The 24097-nt window shown below is 46.2% G+C and overlaps 2 protein-coding genes and 1 long non-coding RNA gene across 3 annotated transcripts in view; 1 reads left to right on the top strand and 2 right to left on the bottom strand.

The window, feature by feature from the left end:
• Positions 1–24097, bottom strand: part of LOC119433054 (retinal-specific phospholipid-transporting ATPase ABCA4-like) — a 138081-nt gene that overhangs the window by 63517 nt on the left and 50467 nt on the right. Inside the window, exons 18-20 of the mRNA XM_049658544.1 lie at positions 15649–15819; positions 14747–14943; positions 13433–13729 (exon numbers count right to left, since the gene is read on the bottom strand). Of these exons, the coding sequence (XP_049514501.1) occupies positions 13433–13729; positions 14747–14943; positions 15649–15819 (665 nt within the window). The remainder of the gene's footprint in view (positions 1–13432; positions 13730–14746; positions 14944–15648; positions 15820–24097) is intronic.
• Positions 5696–6527, top strand: LOC125941399 (uncharacterized). Its single transcript, XR_007464237.1, has 3 exons — positions 5696–5743; positions 5850–5900; positions 6447–6527. It is a non-coding gene; the product is annotated as an uncharacterized LOC125941399 (long non-coding RNA).
• LOC125941398 (uncharacterized) lies at positions 8466–9854 on the bottom strand. The gene is made up of 3 exons (XM_049658545.1): positions 9611–9854; positions 9029–9154; positions 8466–8927 (listed from the first exon to the last, which is right to left on the bottom strand). Exons 1-3 carry the CDS (start codon positions 9820–9822, stop codon positions 8654–8656), a joined length of 612 nt encoding a protein of 203 aa, XP_049514502.1. The 5' UTR covers positions 9823–9854; the 3' UTR covers positions 8466–8653.

Below are 24097 nucleotides of genomic sequence, written 5' to 3'. Positions count from 1 at the left end.
CACGTTTTAGTCAATTGAATTTCCTTAGCAGTGCGTCCTTTCATGTATTCAGCACCCAGTGATCGAGTTTTACTGCTATAAACGCTGCAGATCTTGCGTTTACTTACGCGCGTATATTGAGCGGATCGTATAAAAGGTGCTGTAATAATTATTTGTGACGCTCTTAAGATATTTAGTTTTCATACTGTAATTTAAGAGTCAACAGCTACCTAAAAAAACAGCAAAAGAAAGGCACAAAGCTTCTGTGTCAGTACTAATTTTAAAAACCGTGCGAGGAGCTCCAGTGCAATGCTTAATGTCTCTATAATCAATGTGTCGCTCTTCGGGCAAAAATGCAGACTTTTCGTAGGACCCGAAGAAGTTATGCGAACCTCGTGCACTTACATCGTTTTAGTTTCCCGCGTCTTATCTATCGAGTTAAATGGTGATGACGGTGCAGTTTCGGCGTACAGCGGTAGATAACTACGTGTTGTTTTCCAGAGCGTCGGGTCGTGGGCCGCAAGCAGTAATCATGCTGCCAATGTAGACAAAAGTCCGCAGCAATTAGGGAGGAAACCTCTGACTATATTCGGAGATGCAGCCGAAACGCTAGAGCCGCAAGTCGACGACTCCAGTAGCGGCACGCGGCTTCGCGAATCCGTGCGCTCTTAAGAACGCTCCTAAGAACGCTCACGCTCTCATTTTTAATCTAAAAATACATCGGAAATCCTACTTCTGCGAGCGGCTGTAACCATTTAGAGTTTTTGTTCAAAGCTAGCGTGTGAATTATGAATTTGTAAGCGCCATTTTGCATGAACTATAGACTGCCTAGAAGATTGATGATATGTGGTTTTTTGTGGCGCAAGGGTCAGGTATGGCCAAAGAGCGCCATGACTGATAATGTTGTGTTAAGCGCTGATTGATTAGTTGCGATGATAGGATGTAACATGGCTGTAAAGTGGCCTACAATCAATCGCTATCGTAGAAGCGTAAAACGATATATAGTATAAAATTATGCCTAGAAGATTGCAAGAACCTGTTGCGCATATACTGCGCACTAAAAGAGGAACTACAAAGGAACGAAATTATATTTCCGTAGTGCTCTAAAATTTAGTATGCTTATTATATAACTGTCAGATGCTCCTGGCGAACGGCGGACTAACAAGTTGCTGCAGTCTTGGACGACAAATCGGGTAATGCTCGTTTTCATTAAAAAAAAAAGAAAAGGTGATTTCGAAGGGTGTCTTTGCAAAGCAGTTTGAGTAATTGCGCTACGCTGAGGCCAAGAATGGTCTGCTGAAAGTGCAGCGCCAATGCAGACACAAGCTGCAGCAGGTCTTCGAAGCGAAATATTTAGACGTTAATTACATCGGTATTAGCTTAACGAGACAATATATCGAGCAACCGCGTATGGATACGGTTGTCGTTTCAGGCCACAGCTTTGCCACCAGCCCTTTGCCTATTGCGACACATCTGAACCGTGTTTCGCTACATACCTTCGCAGCAGCGGGATATCGTCGCGTCCGACGAGTACTGGATGTCGCGGCAAGCCTCGGCGAGCAGTTGTCCGCCGGTGAGACAAATGGCGTTCATCCGGGACAGCAGGATGACCTTGACGATGCCCCGCACCAGGGTGTACGTCGGGAACCAGCGGCACGCGTAGCCCCAGATGAAGAGCACCACAGAGGCAAGCGTCGACGGGTCGTCTTGCACCAGCACGTTCAGCAGTTCCACGCCCAGTGAGCCCACTATGCCTGCACGTCGAGCAAGTCGGTTGATTGGTTGGTTGGGGGCCACCCGTAATGAGTATGGCTGGATGCGACCAAATTAACACCAAGTTTCTTAAAAATACTATTTCACCATCAGCCAAACATTTTGTACTTAATATTTACGCAATCATTAAACTCGGGAGACGTGCCGGACGACTGGAGAAAAAGCGGAAATAAACCCTATTTTCGAAACAGGTGACCGCACTAACGTTAGTAATTACCGCCCGATTTCCTAGCTGACAAGCATTTCTTCCAAATTACTGGAACACATAATAGCGTCTAATTTAATGACTCACCTAGAATCAATTAATTTCTTTTACCCCAACCAGCACGGCTTTCGAAAGTTTTTTATCATGCGAAAGTCAGCTCGCTTAGTTCACTCATGAACTTTTACATTACATGGACCTTCACATACAAATAGACGCCATCTTTTTAGACTTCTCGAAGGCATTAGATCGTGTATTACCTCCTCTACTGATTAGTAACCTCTCCAATCTCGGCTTACCACGGAACCTAATCTCATGAATCGAGTACTTTCTCAATGGACGCAAGCAATTCCCTTCAGCTAATAACAAGCGCTCGCCGCTAACCGACGTCGCTTCAGGAGTACTCCCAGGGCGCTGGGTTATCACCACTGTTATTTTTGATATATATTAACCACCTACCGGCTAACGTTACTACAAAACTACGGCTATTTTCTGATGAATGTGTCATTTATAATCCAATTAACTCCTATGAAGACTCCTTGCCATTACAACTTCACATAGATATCATTTACGACTGGTGCAACAAATGGCATATGCCGCTAAATCTCAAAAAGTGCAAATCAATGACATCTACTCGGAAGGACTCCCTCATTACTAAAACCTACGCGATGAATAATATCTCTATTGAAACCCTACACCATGAATAATATCTCTATTGAAACCGCATCAGCATACAAATACCTCGGAATACATTCGACATCATCGCTATCATGGAAAAGCCATATAGAAATTATTTGGTCCAATGCTTCACGAACGCTGGGCCATTTACGTTGTAATTGCATCACCAGAGGTTAAAAAACTGGCATACCTAACGTTCGTCCGTCCAAAATTAGAATTTGCATCGTCCATTTGGCATCCGTCGCAAGCATATATCTATCCGCGCATTTGGAATCAATTCAGAATCGATCCACTCGCTTCATCATCTCAAATCACTCGTCTTATGTCAGTATTTCGTCACTCAAGCAGTCACTTGGTCTGTCATCGCTAGCGTCGCGCCGTGCCCTATCTGGCCTTTGCCTGCTACACTCTTTCGTCTATCACCAGAAATTACGCCACGTGCTACTAAAGCCACAATCTAGAGCGTCCTCTCGACTCAGCCATACCAAGGCAAGAGCCCGTGTAAACGGCCGCACGGCTTCTATGAACTCATTTTTATTTATTTTTTTCCTAATGCGATAGTTCTGTGGAATTCCCTCCTATTTCCGTGCTCACGTTGGTTTCGACGGGAATTCAGGGCGCAGGCTCCTTTCCCAAGCGTATCACCCCTGAAGGAAGCCGAACGCCAGGCCGGGGTACGCTTGTACCCTTTTGAACCAGTGGGTGCCCGGCGGTGGTGAGAATCGAACCCACAGCCTCCCGCAGCCGAGGCGGGCGTTCTACCAGTGGCATACACCGAACGCAAGGAATTGCGCGAAAAACTAAGAACCCACTACACAGCCTCAGGCGACCACTGTTCCGGCCCTACACTGACTAACTCATCTTGATAACTATGTACCTGCACATTTTTTTTTACCTTTTATACTTTCGATGTATTCGCAATTGTATTTTTTACTTAACTGATTGTATTTCTGGTGTATTTTTGCATTTTTGTTCAAATAATCAAAGTTTACATGTGTTTTATGTCCTCCTTATGTAATGCCTACGGGCCCTTAAGGTGAAATAAATGAAATGGCACTAAGACTGTCTTGGCTTATGGCGCCGGCATCAGCAGTATAGGCACAACGCCACAGCGAAGGGGATAATAGTGCCACTCTAGACATTGACATGATTACAAGCATACAATCGGTAAAGAAATATGTGTATACAGATCTCGCGCATGGTGGTAATCGATGTCAGGCGAAGCATTTTGCGGGTAGTCTGCTACGCGGTATGGCGCTTGGAATTCTGTAAAGCGTTGCCGGACGGACCAAATTGCTGATGCCGGGCGGGTTTCTGTGAGCTAGACGCGGGCATGTGTATGACGACAGCAGTAAGACGAGGACGATGATATCTTTACAGCGATGGCTTTACTGCGCCTAAAAAACATTACGTGTTCCGTTACCACCTGGGCCAATCCTGAAGACGGTACAATGCAGCTCAGCGTCTACATAAGTGTTTGCTGTTGAGTGGCAAATGTGGGCCAATCTCGAAGGTGGTGCAGTACGTCTAACACAGCGTCTCAAAGCGCTAGCTGCTGCGAAGAAATAATGGGAGAAACTGGTGCGCCTGCACTATTATTGTCGATATGGAAGGTGAAAAACGCTAAATATGTCAGGTGTTCTTTTTGGCTGCACCAGTTTTTTTTTTTAATTGCCTAGGACATAGAGCACAATTCTAACCGCCAAGCTAAATTGCTCGATGGGGCGGCCCTTATTTCTACTCGAATTAAAATGCTTAACTGAATAATTACTATTAACTGATTATTATTATTATTAGAATATTATTATTATTATTAACTGAACTATTATTATTCTTTAATAATTATTTATTAATTACACTAATTAACTTTAATCAATTAAAGTAAAGCACGCACTTTAATCTACGTATTATAGCTGGTGAATTCACAAGGCGTATCCACGTCAGACGACTTCAAGGGCTCGTTCACACAGCCGTCAAACGCTCCGTCGCGTCACCGTCACGGCACCGTTTTTCGTCAGGGGAGAGGGTTTCCGAGTCGTTTTCTCCTCAAAAACGGGTTGACGGCGACGCAGAGCAGTGCTCTACGTTTCCGTCGCCGGCACGGGGACGGAGCCCCGCCCCTAGAAAACGGACCAATCAGAAATTAGGAAGCCGGCCTCTAAATATGGCGATTTTACAAAGCAAAAGCTGGCAACAGGGGTGCTGCCCAAAAATTGGCTGCGCAAAAGTCCCTGTCGTATCCGAATCCACAACTGCGTTCACCAGCCACGCGCGTTTGACACGTGTGGCACGCCGTGTTGTTGAGCGAGCTTGTGCGGTGCCACTATGTCGGACAACGAGAACCGCGATGGACGTTTTAATGCTGAACTCCTGATCGAACTCGTGAGACCTCACAGGTTCCTGTACGATAACAGGGAAGCCTGCTTCAAAGATGTGCAGATGAAAGAAAATAGGTGGGCCTTGATTGGGAAAGAACTCGGCATTTCAGGTGAGTGATTCATTAAGCTACCAGTTCGGAATAAACCGCTAACAAGTTAAGAAATTACGAATTATTGTTTGATTTTATCGCGCTGTGGAGCTCATGTTGCATCGATTGTTGCATAACGATCTGTCATCCATGTGCTTCCAAGTTTTGTTATTATCACGCATGGAACAAGTTTGGTGTCTTCGTCAGCGGTGATTTACTGAATTGTTTTGGCTCAAGCCACCACAATGCACTGTACTGTTTTTGTACTGTTTCATTTAGGAGAACTTGCTGCCAAAAAATTCCAGCACCTGAAAGATCGGTGGAGAAGATTAAAAAAGATTTACGATGGCGCCAAAAAGTCAGGAGCAGGGGCATCGGACATCCCCAAGGTTACTTGGCGCTTTTTTGCTGTCGTGGACAGCCTCATGGCCAAGGAGCGCCTCGGGACGTCAGTAAATCGTGCATTCCAACGACCTGTCTGTAGCTCGCGTATAGCCAACTTACGCTTTACAGTTCTCGACAGGCATGCTTTTAGTATAAATGAAACTCTATAAGTTTGTGGTTGTGCGATAACAGAGTTACTGGCGCTGTTATTTTTGCAGGGTCATTTCAAATTTGGACCTTGAGCCAGATAGTGCTGACATGTAAGTAATGGTTACGTTATGTTGTAAATTATATGTTCTGATGTTTCATTCTGTTTGCTTGCAAAAGAATGCTAAACAGCTAAGAGAAATGTACTTGCAATTTCAGGAGTGTCCCATCAGGAGTCAATGACACTGCAATTGCTGAATGCACTGCCAGGTATTGTTTATTATTGTTCATTGATTGCTTTTGCATTGGGGAAAGACTGAAATATGAGAAACGAAATATGAAATATGCATCATAAAAGAAGGCAAGGCATGCAAACAATGGCACTAGAGAACACCACACAGATGCCATGTCCGTGTCTGCATGCCTTAGATCCTCTTTTCTTTTTTGACAAAGCTATACAGACTAACTGAGCTTTCTTTTGTGTTAAAATGCGTCACTGGTGCTCTATGATTTGGTAAGCATTGTGTTAGCATTACTTTTCTGTCCATTTCATGAATTTGTTTCAGTATTTTCACTTTTAATTGCCTGCAAAATGGTAGCCAAAAGCAATAGCAGGTGCAGTGGTGGCAATGCATAAAATCGAGAATGGTGCTAAAACATGTTTTTCCTGCACAGGTAAATAGATTGCATTCAACATAATTATTCAGCTGATGCAAGGCTAGACTAGTTACCAAAGATATTGGCATTGTGTGTTCGTTTTTTTTTTGTCTTTTCATTGAACTGTACCGGTATAATAAACCGTTTTTTTATCTGAAGGGAATCAGACCAAGATTTTGGTGATGACTGGGAAAGGTACGAACATCAACAATTCATTCCCATGTTTCACTGTTGCTGGCCTTCCTTGAATATGTGTTAATGTAATTCATGGTTTCAATAAAAAAATGTTGCTGCTGTTTTGGCATTGCATTAACAGTTTTGATGTTAACCCATGAAAACTATACGTTAATGTGCATTCTTCGGTGCTTCATTTTAGTACACATCGGTCACTATTAGAAAGGTATCTGTAAATTTCACCCAAATCTACCCCACCGGAAGCAAATTTATAGACTACAGAGTAGTCATTGGATGGACTTTGGCATATTTGATAGTGGGTTTGACAAAGTAATCATGGACTAAAAACTTTAGATTCAGTTTTGTCGCTACTGTAAATAGTATGAGGCTTTTAATAACAGTGACTGCCTCCAATAGCCTGCAGTGTTTATTATTACATCATTACGAGCTATACAGCTACAGCAAGAAAATGAATAATGTGACAACTTTGATGTGCGACTCCTTTCTTTGGGAGTACGACTGAAAAATGTATGTCCTCTTCAGCAATCTTTCAGTTCCTCCCACAAGTAGCAACAATGCTGCCTATATCCATGTGGGAACGCTGCCCGAAAGTGTTGGGCAAGCTGAACCACCACCCTCAACATCTGCTTCGAAGAGGACGTCTGCGCACCATAAATCAAAAAAGTATGATGGAGGCTATTCGATGATACTGTTTCATTTAGATTGAAGCCTCAAAACAACCTTCAATAGCCTCTGACAGTGAAGCTGATCCAGACGGGCACTTAAACGAAACCTTTGGCATGGATTTTGTTCGCAATTACTACACGCAAATCATGAGACAGTGACTAGAAACGTCCAAGAATGTGAAATGAAATCTTTATTGCAGGCACAAGACAAAGGATGCTAACGAGGAGGACATGAAGCAGGTGACGGGAGCCTTTATGCAAGCTGTCAGCGCCACAGCGCAGAAACAACCCGTGCATAGATGCAACTCTTTTTTTGATTTTATGGCGGAATCAGCCAAGGAATTGACGCCTGTCCAGCAAGATAGGCTCATGCACGCTTGTCACATGGCGTTGCTTGAAATTAAAGAAGTTTAAATGCGAGTGAATGTTTATTTACATACAGTAGGGCATGCTACCACTCTTCAGCATGTGCTCATTGCCTTAGAGCATTCCTGTGTATATAATCCAACTGCCACTCCACTTGTCCCGGTCCCATGAAATAGTTCTTAAATGTCTGACGAACTTTTTGCGCTGTGCGGGAAGGTCTGTTTGAGCCTAACTTTGACGCTTGTCTAAACACTGGCACTGTTTTACCATCCTGTCGCCACTCGCCGTCAATTACCTCACCAGTCCAAGATTCTGTGTCCACTAGCCTGGAAGGACAGTATTTGTCTTTGTCCTCTTTTTCAGTTAGCAGGAAATTATGCAGTGCCACACATGCAAGTACGTATCTGTTGACATTCTCGTCAGTGGCCTTAAACCTCCTTCTCAATATGCGCCAGCGACTAGTTAGTATGCCGAACGCATTCTCAATTACACGCCTTGCCCGAGCATGACGGTAATTATAAATTCTCTCCCTGTCTGTTTTTATGTAACGCCTTGGATAAGGTCGCATGAGGTATTCTTTCAAGGGAAATGCTTCATCCCCAAGAATCACATAAGGGGCAACATGTCCTCCTGGAATTGCAGTGGGTTGAGGAATACCCAGCTTTCCCGTCTCAAGGGCTTTGCAAAGCGTACTCCTTCCGAAGACACCCCCGTCACTTTCTCCACCAGAGCGACCAACTTCCACGTAGAGGAATTTGTATGCAGAATCACACACAGCCATCAAAATTTTGCTAAAGCTTCCTTTGTAGTTGAAGTTCTCAGATCCTGAATTACATGGGGCTTCGACTGTGACATGTTTGCCATCGATACTGCCTGCAAAAAAAAGTGAAAACTAAGTTGCCATGAATTTAACAGAGAACAGCAGCATGCACACAGGTGGCATCATGCAAGATATTCCTTTATACGATAAGCATCTACGCTTTAGATACTGTACTTTCATATCGCTCAGTACACTTATTGATGTGTTTCCCTGTGCTTAGGTAGTTACAAAACGTTTTAAATGCGAAATAAGTGTAAATAGGCAGTCACATAATACATTTCTAGCCTGCAACTTGCACTGATACAGTGCTCCATAGAGCCCTACAGCAGTGTTTGTATCGAAATTCTCATTTGTGCTTTAGTAAAAAAAAATTTCTTGCACCACTTAGCGACGCAGTTAGGAAAATTCCACCGCTGCTCAAAACCTCTAGCAATATCGCGCCACTCCTCGGGTTTCGTTGGGCACTTAACGTATCTTTTTTTCAGGGTTTCCCAAATCACTTGCGTGGTTTCTGAAATAATATTAGAAACAGTCGATCTTCCAATCATATATGAAAATGACAACGAGCGCTGAGTGTCACCACTTGCAAGAAACCTGAAAGAAATCGAAAAAATGCATATAGAGTGAGGAAAAATAAACACACCAAGCTTTAGAAAGCCAAGAACCTTGATGAGCATATTCATTAAATTATTTACCTAAGTGTTATTTCGAGTCGTGTCCGCGCCGGGATGGCCGTTCTCCAGTTGGTGTCCAGTCGCTCGATCCCACTTCTAACCAAACACAGCAACTTCTCGAACGTCGCCGGAAACATCCTCATGTAACTGCGCGGAAATTTGTAGTTATGTATAAAACATATTTTCTTACGCTAGCCCATTCACAGTACTGCAGTAATGAATAATTTGAAAAGAACGAGAAATCATAATTTATTACGCTCTAACAACAAAAAAGGTGCATCCTAGCCTCGGGCGTTGCTCGGCTACCACGAACTGCGCGCACTGTGGCCACAGTGAACAAAATGACAACGTACTGTTGTATTTAGAATACAGAGGAATGATGCATCCGATGCCTGAACATCATCTTCTTTATTTAGTGTCCCCGCGCCACCATCCTCATCTTCTTTCCCATACAACATTTTCCCGGTCAAAAAAAAAAAAAAAAAACTCATCAAAAAAAAACATACAACACGTACGAGTTGCGTCCGAAGCAGCTATGATAAGTGAGTATTAACACCAAAAATTAGGAATTCTACACGAACATACCATGCCGTGTATACTTACTCGAAGTAGTATTCAGGGTCCGACCGGCGCAGCAAAGGAATGAGCAAAGATGAGTGGCCGAACTTGCGATTTCTGCACATTTTTCGCCTCCACGTGCTTCTCGGTCGCAGCACTTTGCGCGCTCGTTGCTTTCTTCGCTTGCATAGCAAAAACATCAGCATATAACCGCCAAGCATCACGACAGCAGATGCGTTGTTGCTGTGGCTCGCCATTTCTAGAGTGGCCAGTGTTGCCAGTTGCAGTGATCAACACCGTTCAATTTCTTGCTTTACGAAAACATCCATATTGCGTTCATAATGCACTATTAAATCGTTCATTTTTTGTTTACATTAACATTGTACCGACAAAGGTTCATCTGAAAAATGCTGATCTTATTTCTCCACGTTTAACCGAATATGAGAACAGTCGGTCAACATTGCACAAAAACGTGCTGCTGTCGACGCTGCAACCGCCGTCGTCTGTTCGTACACTGCTACGTCGCGTCTGCTGTACGTTTTTTTGACGTGACGGTGACGCGACGGAGTGTTTGACGGCTGTGTGAACGAGCCCTTAGGACTACACCAGTTTAGAGATATTAATTTTCAAAGAGTGACAAAATCCATTGGCGTTCCAGTTACTTTTTTGCTCCAACGCTTTTCGCATTTTTACCGCCACTTTCACGGCGCATACCTCGACACCGGCGATATCCTGAGAATTTGTTCCAAGTCGATATTCCTTGCAACATTACTAGCTACAATTCCTATGTTGGAGTATGCGCCGTAAAGGTTTTTTAATGACAACGTTAATTATTGTAATTATGGTCATTGATCAATTAAGCAACTTGATTTGTCGTAGAAGTAATGGCCACCTCATCGGGTGGCTCAGCTCAAGGGTTAGAATTGTGCTATCTGCCACAAACATTTTTTTTAATTTGTGCAGCGAAAGAAAGCGCCCTATACTCGCAAGCCTAGTCTTACGTGGCCGAATAGAAACTCGTGCACGATCACGTGTCCTCGCGCGCGCGTGCTCTCCTGTGTGCTACGTGACGTAGCGCTAGAGATAGTTGGCGTTAACACGAGGTAAGTCTACGTGCGCCTGATCGTGGTAGAATCAATAAGGAAAAACAAGCAATCATGGCCTATCGGTTAGAGCAGATGGCCTGTTGTGCAAACGGACACTTGAACTTTCTTGTTATATTACACAGACCCGATATGATGCGAGAAGGGAACCTACCGTAAAGTGTGCGGAATTTTTTCCAGACACTTTACGCAATAATATTGCAAGAGATTGCAATATAATGCAATCTTTTGCATTAGGAACAATGCGTGGACTTCTGAAAATATCCCTCTGTAATAAGTACTTCCACATACATCACAGGAATACTTCGTCACACAGCAATGGCCACTTGTGTTGGCACTGTAAAGTTGACCAGAACGCTCAATAAGGAACCATGGTCCCCACAAGCAGCTCAATGCTGCCTGAATAAAAGTACTCACGAAAAGTAAAATTTCTAGTGTTTACAGAACGCAAATATTCACCGCTGTTGTCTGCAGCATACAATGAACCCAGTCGCCGTCGCTTTCAGTTGATCCCTACTTCGTGAAATGTGTTCTACTGTCCCCAATTAAATGTTTAAGCCTCGCGTGGCACCTTCAACGAACCATCTTATCGTGACACTTCCAAGCTACATCTACGTGTTTGCAATAAGCCGAAGTACTTCTTCCCTCTAAAGTCTGCAACATTTATATATGAAGTCATGTTCTTTGAGCCCCAGCGTATGCTTTAAATGCGCATTGTAAATACTGTAAAATGTCACTCCACGACGAAGAATTAACTTTCGCGTAATAATCTGCTGACAATCTCAAATAACCTGCCCCTAGTACTTGCCACTACTTGCCTCTATCAAACGCATGTCTTCCAAGGATATGATAGTTTCAATCATATCGCCTGCAAAACTTTTGGCGCTATCAAGCGGCCAGTTACTCTTTCCGTTTCTGAAAGAGTGTTTAATCACTCTTCACCGACTTAGCGAGATATCTGTCAAGTATGACAAATCAATGTTGCCCATGCTTTTTTTTTCCCGGCACATACGATTTCCCGCTGGCCACGCAGGCACACTCACCTGCCAGGAGCAGTCCTAGCACCAAGTAGGAGAAAGCCCAAACTGGTTCGGAAAACACCCTGGAGAACAGGTACGCCAGCGGCAGGCTGGAGAACGCGTTGGCGACGAACAGAGCCAGGATGGCAACTGCGGTCGGCAAGGCAATAAAACGAAACGGCGGGTGAATGTGCAATTCCTTCTGTTTACGCATGAACGTAGACAACTTATATCCTTTTATAAAGATCACTGAGTCAATTGTAAGGCTGCCCGCTTATTTCGTATACTTTCCCAGCGCCGAAAGTTGATCACGTGTCATGTGTACGGGGCATGAGTCCACTCGCCTACACGTCCGGGCGGCAACCACTTGGTTTTCTTTTCGTTTTGGGGGGATAAGAAAAGCCCGCGCGGTGTCGAGTGACGAGTTACGGTGCGCGCAGCAGAGGCACAGTACGGATGCGAAAAACGCATTCGGAGAACGCGGTCTTGTGAACACAGAGTTCGGACTCTGCCGATGGTAATAATTTGTGACTGCGAGCAAACCTCGAGTGAGACTGGTGTACGCGGTGTTGAGGCGACCGTCTCCCGAACTTTCTGCTGGCTAAGGACGCCGCCGAGGTTTGAAATGGCCTGGCAACAGATTGTGCTTGCCTAGCATTTCTCGCTGAAGCCGTGACTGACTACGTACAAATGGGAAAAAAAAGGAAACGTAGTTGTAGAAAGAAATGAAATAGTTTTGTTTCTCAATAACTTTATTTCTAAGAGTAAGTTCAGCCCTGTAGGTTGTAGCCCCACAAAAATTTCGTCTGCTGCTTAAGTTCTGATTGGCTGTGGCGCGTGGCTCTTGCTAAAGCGCACCCCAGCCCAGCCAATCAGAACTTCAACAGCAGACGAAATGGACAAGTCCACTAGGTGGACTCTTACAGAATACCTCCCCAGCTCGACCGAGAGAGCGTTGCGGCTGCGACTCGCGCGCTGAAGCTCATAATGAATTCCGTAGGGCACCGCCTCACCGAAACTGTGTTCGGCTCGTGTAGTGTGGCTCCGTACCATAAAACAAAAATAAGTCCCAATGTGCAATAAATATTACTGCAGAAAATCTTGTCGGCTACGGCAGCGTTTTCTTTCGCCAGAAGTCTTCGCTTTGTGCCAAGATGTCCGTCCTACGACAGAAAATCGCGGTCGCTGCGACCAAATGTACTCGATGACACTGCGATAGTGGACGACACCACATGGTTTTGTCTCAGCCACAGAAATGCCTCACGCGACGATGGCAATGCGTTTCAGAGTATCTCTTTTCGTTACAATGGTATATTTGTTGCGCAGATTTATAGCAGTTCGTCTCACGGTGTGAACAAACAAACTATATTCGCATTCTACGCATTCTGTAACATTTATTGTCTATAGGTGATGGACATTTCATTGCTAATGGTAAATTGGCGTCCCAAGGGTGACGTGCCTGCAAGCAACCCGTGCACTACACGCAATATTGAGTAAATTGTGAACAAGCTGCATATGCATAGACGAACGTTCATTTACGATATACGTACAGGCCCACGAAATAAGATGTTTACCAGGAATAAAGCTTCCTATACTACTTCGAGAGATCTTCACCACGCGTAATATTGCCCCACAATGATTACCTAGCCCTGAACATGCATTCAGTAACCGGTAAAGTTTTCAGATTTGTGCGGCCCGCGAGTTCTATGTCGCACCGACTACTTAGCACCTGGCCCGCAGCTTACGGTGGTATGAAGGGGCCATTTCCATGTGGCTGATAAAGATGATGAAGACGAGCGTGATACTGTTGCAGACCGCCATGAACATGTCAAAGATGAAGTGTCCCATCCAGTACGTCATGCCCGACATGCCGGTCATGAGCTGCATGAGCTGGAAGCCGCTGCCCGACTCAACCATCGGGGCAAACACGTGGCTGGCCGCGTAGAAGCTCATCGCCAGCGACACGAAGAACGCGTACAGCACACGCGTCATGAAGTTGCGCGTCGGGAACAGCTCCGTCTCGTAGCCCAGGGTATCGCGACCTGCAAGGTGCGCACAACTATCGAGCAACGCCTAGCATGTCCACCCACGGAAGACGTGGAAACGTTGTGAGCATTTCATATACAGTCTTTTAACGGGCCCAAAGCATGGGATAAGGAATTTTTATTTTACCCGTAGCTAGCACAAGCTTCGGAGTTTGTCTGCATATCTCCCTTAACATTCCACGCACTTCCTCAAAATATAAACTTCTTGAGTCATCTAGTTTTAGGCGTAAGCGTAGGCGGCCCGTCTGTGAAATCTGCGCGATTATGTTAGAAGCCGCGAGAGAAGAGAGCGCCGAAGGAGGAAGGCACCTGGAGGAGGAGAAGAGAGTCGCCGCGTTCGCGCCATTTCCGTTTGTTCTTCGACGCCGCGGTGTTCGTTGTGCATGTTCGCGGCATCCATACGCTTGCGTCTAACCCGCGTTCACGAAGTGAAATGTCACTGCAACTTTTTTTAAAGGACAAAATTAGGGATATAACGTTCTATGCAGTAACAGCATATATGACGTTTTCTGTATAACGGTATATCTAGTCACGTTAACAACTACGTCGTAAACTACATAAACGACAGCGAGAGCCCGCATTTTGCATATTGTGCAGAAATCGTATTCGCAAGTCGGTCATTTTCAGAGATGCTTTTCTTTCGCTTGATGTACCGGCCAGTGTGAGTCCGCATTACATCGCGCTACGACAACGCTTCATTGGCTTGTCCAATCAACGCTTAGCTTTAACGATATCCCCGAAAGTGAACGAGCGAGAATCCCGCCTCAGCTGAGGATATATGACGCGACCTGTGACGCCGGCTGCCTTTCTGAAGCACAGCCACAACCTGTTTCAAAACAGTTCCAGGAACACGTTCGAGCCAAGGCCAGTTTGAAAACATTACTCAATGTTTACATTACTCATTACTCCAACATTACTTAATTGAAAACATTACTCAAACAGTCCGCTATTGAAATAGGCGATTCGGTCCGCCTCGCGAAAGCATGTGTGGCACACAAAGGGGGGGTCACTCACCGTCCTTTAGCGTTAGCTTTCCGTAGAGCCTCTCGAACTCCATCTTCGCCACGAGGTCTTCGCTCACGGGAGGCCAGTTGACCAGCGTGATGTGGGAGTCCTTGCTGCCCGTCAGGTTCCTCAGTAGCGCAGTGTGCAGCAGGTTCACACCGATCACGGCGCTGGGCGGGCATTGGCCGTTGAACCAGACGAACAGCCTGGATGACAACGCGTGCATTCTTAGCCAAAAAAACTAGCATTTTGTCAAGCTGTTTCAGAACGAGGTGTGCACGGTAACAGTGATTTTCGCAGCGCTTCTTAACTGCTCAAATTTTTTATTAACTCATCGCGTACTGTTCTATGACATAACCTGTGCTTCATTTGTCACAAATGGGAGATGCCAAAGAAGTGACTGTACGATCCATCCACAGTCGCCGTTAACTCACTAGTGCCGTGCAGGCTTACGTAAACATGTTTGTACATGGATAAATGTTCCGACGCACTACGTGTGTCATTACGGAAGTATAGCTCCTGGTATATAAGAATAGCGCTATGCGATTAGCCAGGGCCAAAGCCGGTTTAGCTTTTGCTAGCTCTTACGAGCACGAAAAGCAATTGTCGGCCGTTGGTTCGACTGCCGAGGAACGACAGGTTGGTGGCCGCATAGTGATGGGGATGGAATCCAAACGGGCTCGAGCACCAATCCTTGAGTTCATGAAACAGAACCCCCAACATTGCAAAGGACATTCGTAAATCCTTCACTATGGCGTTTCTCGGGAGACTTGCGTTGCTGTGGGACGTTATAATTAATCAATCAATCAATAAGTCAGTTAATCGAGAAGCACCACCATCTGCTTTAGTGAACTGCCCCCTGCAAGGCAAGAAAAGTTCTTAGGCTACATCATCACAGCGACCTGCCTTACCTCCTGTTCTGGAAGGTGCTGATTCCGTACTGGTACTCGTACAAGTAGGCGTACATGTCCTTCTCGGCCCAGAAAAGCAGCTCGCGTTCCACAAACTTGCTCGTCGGCGCGAAGGTGTGTACCGAGTGCTCGGACAGCAGCGGTAGCAGCACGTTGTCGCTGAAGTCCTTGCTGCACAAAATCAGGGTGGCCCCCGAGCTTCGGGAAACGCCCTACCCCACCGTGATTTGCTACTGTGCACGACACGTGTACAATGACGTCACGACCGGAGACGAGTGGCCCAGGAAGCGAAGGTAACGACCAGTACGCTACACGAAGTAAGATACTCTTCTGCTCCAAAACAGGAAACGCTCTATTTTCAAATTTGAGCAGGTTTCACGCTATTTCACTTAACTAAAGTGGGAATACTGTTTTTGAATGCTTTTATTTTTATAGCGAAGCTGTCTATGGCTGGGGTTCTATGCATTTTTCGTGTCCGTCGACAGATCTGCATGTGCAAACATTCGGCTCCCGAATTTGATGCAAAATCGCTTCATTCTGTGCAAACGCTTATGCGTCGCGTCACTTGGATATGCATTTTCAGTATATTAGTTATCAATAAGCACCATTTTCAAGATAAGTAAGCTACTATTCTGCTCAAAACAGGAAATGCTTCATTTTCAAGTTTGAGCGGGTTTCACGCCATTGCACAAAATTAAAGTGGGAATCCTGTTTTTGAACGCTTTTTTTTTGTCAGCCATCAAAAGGGGAAGTATACTTTTTCTGAGAACACTCATAGAGATTGATAAAAATATGCCGTGAGAATTATGACCGCCGTGCCAACTGTATGCAGGGCTACGAAGCGCACGTGGCAAGCGGCGGCAGCGCTTTATACTATACAGCCTGATGCAGTATTTTCCTCAGGCGTTTCTAATCTGCAGGTATCGGTAATGTCATGTCGGAAACGAGAGGTGGTGTTGGGCTTGTTGCTTTCGATTTGATACTATAGCAGCTTAGCGCTAGGTGACGTGTCAAGCCGCTATGTCCGGCTGTGTTTAGCGCCCTGTTGTGTCGCCATAGTTTCTCTTTCCTTAACGATGGTATCACGTCATGACTGGCGACTGTCGTTCATATATCGCCCTTTGAAAAGCACTGAAGATATGAAGCGAAAATGAAATCTATGTCACGTGCAATGCCTCGTAAGCGGCAATAGCAAAAAAATGTAAAAAAACATCACATGAGCAGTATTATCCTTGCATTCAAAGTGACACGAAAGTTCAGCGCAGCGCAAATGCTTCTAGCGTCGTGTTCTAACCAGGGTGTAGAACCAAAAAGTTTTCGGGTACGGTTCAGGTTTAAGATTCTGCGATACTTCGGTTCGGTTCAATTTCAACTCTGGAACAGAACTATAACGGATGAACCGGTTCATATGGCTTCATAATGCTTCGCAATTAAGAATAATTTAAAGCAGAAAACGTTTTACAGCCTTAATCACGAATTTACTTGAGCGAAAAGTAGCTTATTTGTACAATTACGTGACGTGGACAGATGTACGAGGCCTGTCTCAAAAGCTCATGCATTTAGTCAGCAAATTAATTAACAAGCGTGGTGTCTCGCGCGCACAGGCAAACAGGAACCGATCTCACTCGAGGAAATCGAACACTCGCCGTCACAGTGGTGGCATGGGGAAGAGTGTCAGCAGCGGGGAGCGAACGCTGGTGCTCCCTGTCGCTTCAACACGTTTCTGAAACTTGAGACTACGAGACTTCCAGCATTAGGCACGCGGAAAAACAGCGCCCATGCAGCAGCCAGCCATCTCGGCTCGCCACTTTTGCACCTGCCGGAGATTCCCTACAAGGCGCGGGCAATGTACGCACTCAGCCCTGAGGACAGCCACGTGCTGCCAAGTGGGGCGGGGGAGGGAGGGAGGGGAGTAGCAGGGGAGAGGCGCGCTCAGCTGCCACACCACCTACCCCGGCAACCCCCATCAGCGCGCGCTTGGTCACGGTATCGCGCCATAACATCCCTCCTTCCAACCTTGGCAGTACTTTAGCACGTGACATACGGAATCTCGTGCCTATACAGAAGCGACGACGGTGAAAAAAATTTGCAGGGCGCTTATAAGCTTCGCTTTTAAGAGTGGAACACGATAGCATTCAAAGATCCCCGACTGCTTCTCACGCTTCCCGGCAAATGCAATTTATGTAACCGTAATAATTAGGGAGCCTACCTGCAAGCGCCGACGGCCTTTGTAAGCGTACTCGCCGCCGCCACTTAAATTCGCGGGTAAAATTTTTCGACAAGCAATAGGATCAATATAGGATGGGAATCAAAAGGGCGGAAGACAAGCCGACAAACCACGTTTCCCGCATCCCTTGGTGACGTGAAACTAATCCACTTTTTTAAAATAAACTTTGGCCTCGTCAGCCAGAGACACATAGTGTGTGTGAGCGAAGTACGGGCCACGTCTACGTTGTAGTTAAACAGGCTTGTACGCACAGTTTATATTACAGCACCCTTCGAAAAACACCCATTATATAGTGTGTACAAGTGGAAGGCAACGATAATACTTAATGCAGTACATAGTCTCGGAGTGAGATACTACTACCACGAGCACGGCCACCCTTGCCTTATAACTTGTTGCTTTATATGCTATAGAAAAAAAAATGTTTGATGTGTTAAAATAAAACAAAAAGACAACTAGTACATTAAAAATGTATGCAGCTTTCGTGTGCGCATTAGTGCAAAACTAAATTAAATAAATTTAATAGATCGCGTGCCAACATGGGTACATCAGAGCGTGACAGAAAAAAAAATCACAGCATATCCACGGGGTGAATGATGATGAGTGGGCGAAGCTCCGGAGGGAATCATCGGATCTCCCGCTTAAGGGGACGCTAGCACAAACGCGTTAGAAACGTGCAGTACTCTCTAGTAAGGGGGAGCGGCCACAGCGTCTTACGCAGCCATTTACACATGCCGGAACGTGCACCGCGTTTGCCGACGCCATCACATGACTACTGAGAGAGTATACCCCCCGTATTCATAAACGCTCCTCGACTTGAACTTGACTTGCCACCGCCTTGGGCAGCGCGTTCGAAACGCGTTGAAGGTAAGGCGGAGAGGCCACAGCGTCTTACACCAGCTTCTTACACGGGCCGTAACGCGCTAGCACAAACGCGTTAGAAACGCGCTAGAAACGCGGTCTTTCGTTAATGTTGGGTATTTATTGCCATCGTGGTGCGTGTGTCTATGTGCGCTTCGTGGCGTAGTGGTTAGCGCCGCGCGTTCGAAGCGAGGGGTCCCTGGTTCGATTCCGCGCTACGGACACAACTTTCGGAATTTTTTTTTTCATAAAACGCCGGAAGCGTTCTCCGGAAGCCGGAAGCTGGCTTCCGGAACCGGAAGCGGAACCGGAAGTGGAACCGGAAGCGGAAGTCGGCTTCCGGTTATACTATACGTATACATATATATGTATATATGGGTATACATATACGGACACACAACGCCATCTATTGAGCAATTCATAAAACTAGACGTGGCTACCTACTACGACGGGGACGAACGGGTGCCGCTATAAGGAGCTTCGCCCCTAAAAGCAGGAATGCGCCGCGAGATTGGAAATGAAAATGACTGCTCACCAAATTTGGCGGTAAATAGCGGTCAAAATTTTGGTGTTGTCACCACCCTAAAACAGCGCTTGCATGTAGGCTCTAAGAATAATATTAAGCCGAAGGGCAAACTTTCGAAATAAAAAAATAATAATGTTTACCGGGAAACGCTGGCGGCGAACGCTATTCACGAAGGCGAGCTTTCTGGTAGAAACGCCAACTCTTGCGTGGGCCAATTTTCCGTTACAGTTTTGCACTTTTTATTGTTTATAATTTTACATAAAAGGCATGCGCTGTCGGTGTTTTGTTTCATGACATTTGTTTGTGGGCTGTCGTTCTCAGAATTCTGCGGAATAACTTTGTAAAGAATGTAAGACAAGGTATGAGCAACAGTGGTACAAGAAGAAATTTAGTGCCGTATAGTATATCCGGCAATGTTCGCTCATGGGACGCCAACGCTGGCTACGGCGCCGGATTCTCAGCGACACGGGGCCGTTAAAATTCGCTGGGCGTATCCACATAATTGCAATCGCAAATAGACTCGAACACGGAGGGGAAAAAAGTTACAACTAAGATGACTTGAAGGCAAAAGCCCGAGCACCAACAACTCAATGACACGACGAGCACTTTTTACGTATGTGAAATTTCTTTTGACATTTCCTTTATTTTGTTTATTCACATTTTTTTACACATTTGAAAAGTAATTTTTGCAAGTCATCCTTATTTCACCAAACTCCGACCGTGACTCAGCACTTCCTTTTTTGCTGAGTCATCATCACTCTGAAAGCACAATTTAATGTCAATCTAGCAAGCCATCATTTTGTTTTTTTTGCAAGTCACCCATCCTATGATTCGCCAAACTCGAACCGTGACTCGGCACATTTTTTTTTTTTGCTTGCTTATTCACTCACTTGGAGACTAAAATGTTTTGCAAGTCACTGCCCCACTTCATAACCCCTTGATTCACTCCTAATTCACTTGAGTCATAGTCATGGTCTCGACTATGACTTCTACCGCCATCTTTTAGCGTTTCCTCCACTTAGTACCCGCTTCCGTACCCATTCTACCTGTGTTTTAGTGCTAATATTTTTTGTTGAGTCATTGAAATTTTTGCTGAGTCACGCTCGTGACTATGGCTTCTACCATCATTCTCTTGTGTTTCCTTCACTTAGTAGCCACTTCCGAACCCATTTCAGTGGTTTTTTCAGTGTTAAACTTTTATTGCGATAGCAATTATATGGACACTTGAACCGGATTTCTGCCGTCGGCGTCGCCGTCGTCGTCGCCGTCGCCGTGAGGTTCCCTATAGATAAAATCTTCGCCGCGCGCCGTATGCCCGAGAGGAAGCGTGCGGGGACGCGCGCTATCACGGAGAGCGAACGCACTCAATCTCCCACGCGGCAGCAAGGAAGCAGGAAGCCAGCGCCGGAGGGAGCCAGGGGGGGGGGGGGGGCGCACTTCTCTGCCAACAACCGCGCTCGTCGCTCGCTCGCACCGTCTCTTATCTCCACACGGCTCTGACCTTTAAGCACCGTGCATTCGCCGCTCAGTTTCCGTTGAAGCGATAGACCGCACGTATACTTCGCCCGCTGTGGCGTATGCTTGCTGCCAGCGTTTTGACAGTCGTTGGCTGCAGTCATTCAGTGTGATCTATTCATGTTTGTTTGTGCGCGCTCACACCACGCTTGTTCATTCAGTTCGTAATAGTCGGGCCACATTTTCCAACGCACGCTACACACGCAATGCTGCCCGGATCGGCAGTGCAGCGCTACAGGTGTGTCCCTTCGCACGCGCTGCCCACGGGAAGCGCTTCTCATCAACACCACCGTGTCACACGCGCCTTCTCGTGGTCATCGAGTCTCTCTTCATGTCGGTCTACTTACGCCGCAGCACACCTGCTTACTTAATCAGCTCATGTTTACTACAATTCATATTGCTACCAAAGCCGCTCACCTTACTTCGTATGACATTGCTGTGTTGCTATCGCATTCATTGCTTCGCCCTTAGGGCGAAACTGACATTTTTTTCGTTGAGTCATTGTCATTTCTGCTGAGTCATGGTCATTATTGAGTCATTACTATATTTTACTATTATAATCATTACCATTATTACCATACTTACAACCACTACCATCATTAATTCTCGGTTCTTGGCCACTTTTCTAGTTTTTCGGCTCATTTTCCCGCTTTGTCATGCTTATTATCATAGTGAATGTAATGAGTACCATGATCATTTTTCTATATTTCTATATTTATACTACTCATGTAATTACCTATATAATGTTATGGGATTTGTAATTACGTTAATGAGTTGATTTTCGTACATATTTTTCCGATTTTTGGAACCACTTTTTCAAGGTCACCTCAAGACGAGACATGTAAGGCTTTCGCCTTAACACCACTGACGGCAGCAACGCGAGGCCCGGCCAACAGCATAAAAGTTCAGCAACCAACCAAACACACAAACAAACCTGGAAGCAAGAAAGCAAGCAATGTACAGTCTCCCTGTCAAAAGTGCGAAACTTCATGATTTCGACTACGTATCCAAGCATATCGAAAAAAAAATGGCATGTGTTCACTTTGTTTAGATAAAATCCTTACTCTCCGCGCCAAATTCTTTCACATGTTTTAGTAATTGGTAAGGCTGCGACTCTTACCCGCCGGGGTGGCTCAGTCAGCTAAGGCGTTGCGCTGCTGAGCACAAGGTTGCGGGATCGAATCCCGGCCCCGGCGGCCGCATTTCGATGGAGGCGAAATGCAAAAACGCCCGTGTGATTGCGTTGTAGTGCGCGTTAAAGAACCCCAGGTGGTCAAAATTAACCCGGAGCCCTCCACTACGGCGTGCCTCATAATCAGAACTGGTTTTGGCACGTAAAACCCAAGAAAGAAGAAGGCTGCGACTCATTCTGAAAGTTACTTTGAAAAAAACATCATTCGGAAAAGCGGTCCGAGAACGCAGTTTGTTTGGGATAAAATGCGGGCATGAGTAAAGAACCCTACGCTCTAATTACCCCTATTCCGGAAGGTGGTCACGCTCTAATTACCCCTACTCCGGAAGGTGGCCACTCGAACTATTAAAGCCCATAAATATGTACGAGGTCTGTCCCAAAAGGTCATGCAATGAGTCAGCAAATAAGTGAACGAGGGTGTAGGAGTGCTGCTATCTCCGTTACATGAGACCGGTTGACCACTAGTGTGAGCAGAACAGCAGCAGTATGACAAGGCAGAATTTTATGGATGCACTTCTTAATGCGACAGCATTATATGGCTCATGAGGCGCAAAATCCCGCGGCGTCACAGCAGCAGTATGACAAGGCAGAATTTTATGGATGCACTTCTTAATGCGACAGCATTATATGGCTCATGAGGCGCAAAATCCCGTGGCGTCGCCAAACATGGAACAAAAAGTCACGTCGTCACAGCCGATCAACGGGAGGCGAAGGCCGCGGGGGCCGCTGGGGTTCCTGAAGCACCACCAGATGGCGTTGGCCTCAGCCTATCCGCGGCAGCGGAGGAGCCAGCCGTGAGGCGGAAAGAAAAGAACCAGAAAGCTCGCCTTCAAGCATAGCGTTTGCCGCAAGCGTTTCCCGGTAAATATTACGGTTGCATAAGCTGCATTTGGCTGGAAGCGGCAACTGTGTGGCAGGTCTATATATAGCTACAAGTATGGCTTTTTGGGCTAGTTGGTTAGATAGATCAGAGGTGTTCATAGCGCTCGTCCTGTTCTCTCGTTCTTGTCCGTGTCTTCTAGCGCTATGACCACCTCTGATTTATATATAGCGCCGCGGATCGCGGCGCTGCCAGTCGGTGCGGTAACTTTCGGCGAGTTCTGTCGTGCGCTCCGATGGACGAACCTTCGACTTCTCAGTCAGAAGCTGCGCCCGGCTCATTTGGACGTCCACACAACTACGCCAACGAGGCCGAGGCGTCATCGGAGAGACGTCGCAGTGCTTTAGCATTCATCCACGTAGAGATGCCTAAGAGCCCTCGACTTTTTATTGCGATAGCAATTATATGGACACTCCAAAGCAGATTTCTGCCGTCGGCGTCGCCGCCGTCGTCGCCGTCGCCGTCGCCGTCGCCGTGAGGTTCCGTATGACGTCAGTGGAGATGAAATCGTCGCCGCGCGCCGAACGCTGTATGTGCGAGTGAAAGCGCGCGAGGGACGCGCGCTTTCACGGGGAGGGAACGCACGGCGAAGAAAAAAAATGTGGTTGATCCCTCTTATATAGGAATCGGTATAGAACACGAAAGTGAAACGTGTCTTCACAGAAGTAGTGTAATGTTTATTGCACATTGATATATAATGTCTATTGGTGTTTTGTGGCTAAAGCGCCCTTAGGCGTTGATGCACCCACGCTGACGCCTGGTGGCACGTCTCCTCCATCACGACTACCAACGTCGATGACCATGAGCAACCGTCGTGCATATGGAAGCTGCACTACGCTGCACACGCTAGCACAACGCGAAAGACGAAGCACGTAACTGACACACTAATACAACGCGCAAGACAAAGCACGTAACTGAATCGTCACCGAGTCAAATCAGCGCGTACAGCGCGTCGTAATTGCAGCATCCGCGATCAACTTCAGAAACATTTTCAGAGCTAATTGCGGAGGCCACGCTCCGCTGTGCTGAGTACGGTGAACGCCACCTAGGTGGCGTTGGTAGTGCTTCTTGATGCCAGCGTCCCTTCGAATGCTGGCATCGAGGCGTCGTAGTACTGAGACCACCGAAGCGTTCACTGTCGGTGCGCGTTAAGGCCGGAATACATGGAGCGAATAACCGGCGTCCGAGCGAAGAACTTCGTCGGGCGGCGAACGTCCGACGGCCGGCGTCAAGAAATTTGCCGTCCGCAGC

The sequence above is a fragment of the Dermacentor silvarum genome, chromosome 11 (genome assembly GCF_013339745.2).
Source record: "Dermacentor silvarum isolate Dsil-2018 chromosome 11, BIME_Dsil_1.4, whole genome shotgun sequence".
NCBI classification, from domain to species: Eukaryota; Metazoa; Arthropoda; class Arachnida; order Ixodida; family Ixodidae; genus Dermacentor; species Dermacentor silvarum.
The sequence above is the reverse complement of the archived record's forward strand: the minus strand, read 5'-3'. Positions and strand labels throughout refer to the sequence as shown.

What these genes read in the sequence shown, in the direction of transcription:
- LOC125941398 (XM_049658545.1), bottom strand. Translation starts at nt 9,822, where the DNA reads ATGGCGAGCCACAGCAACAACGCATCTGCTGTCGTGATGCTTGGCGGT. An exon ending in GACCCTGAATACTACTTCGA is followed by an intron (nt 9,155 to 9,610) that starts GTAAGTATACAC and finishes ATTTCCGCGCAG; the next exon opens with TTACATGAGGATGTTTCCGG. An exon ending in CGACTCGAAATAACACTTAG is followed by an intron (nt 8,928 to 9,028) that starts GTAAATAATTTA and finishes GATTTCTTTCAG; the next exon opens with GTTTCTTGCAAGTGGTGACA.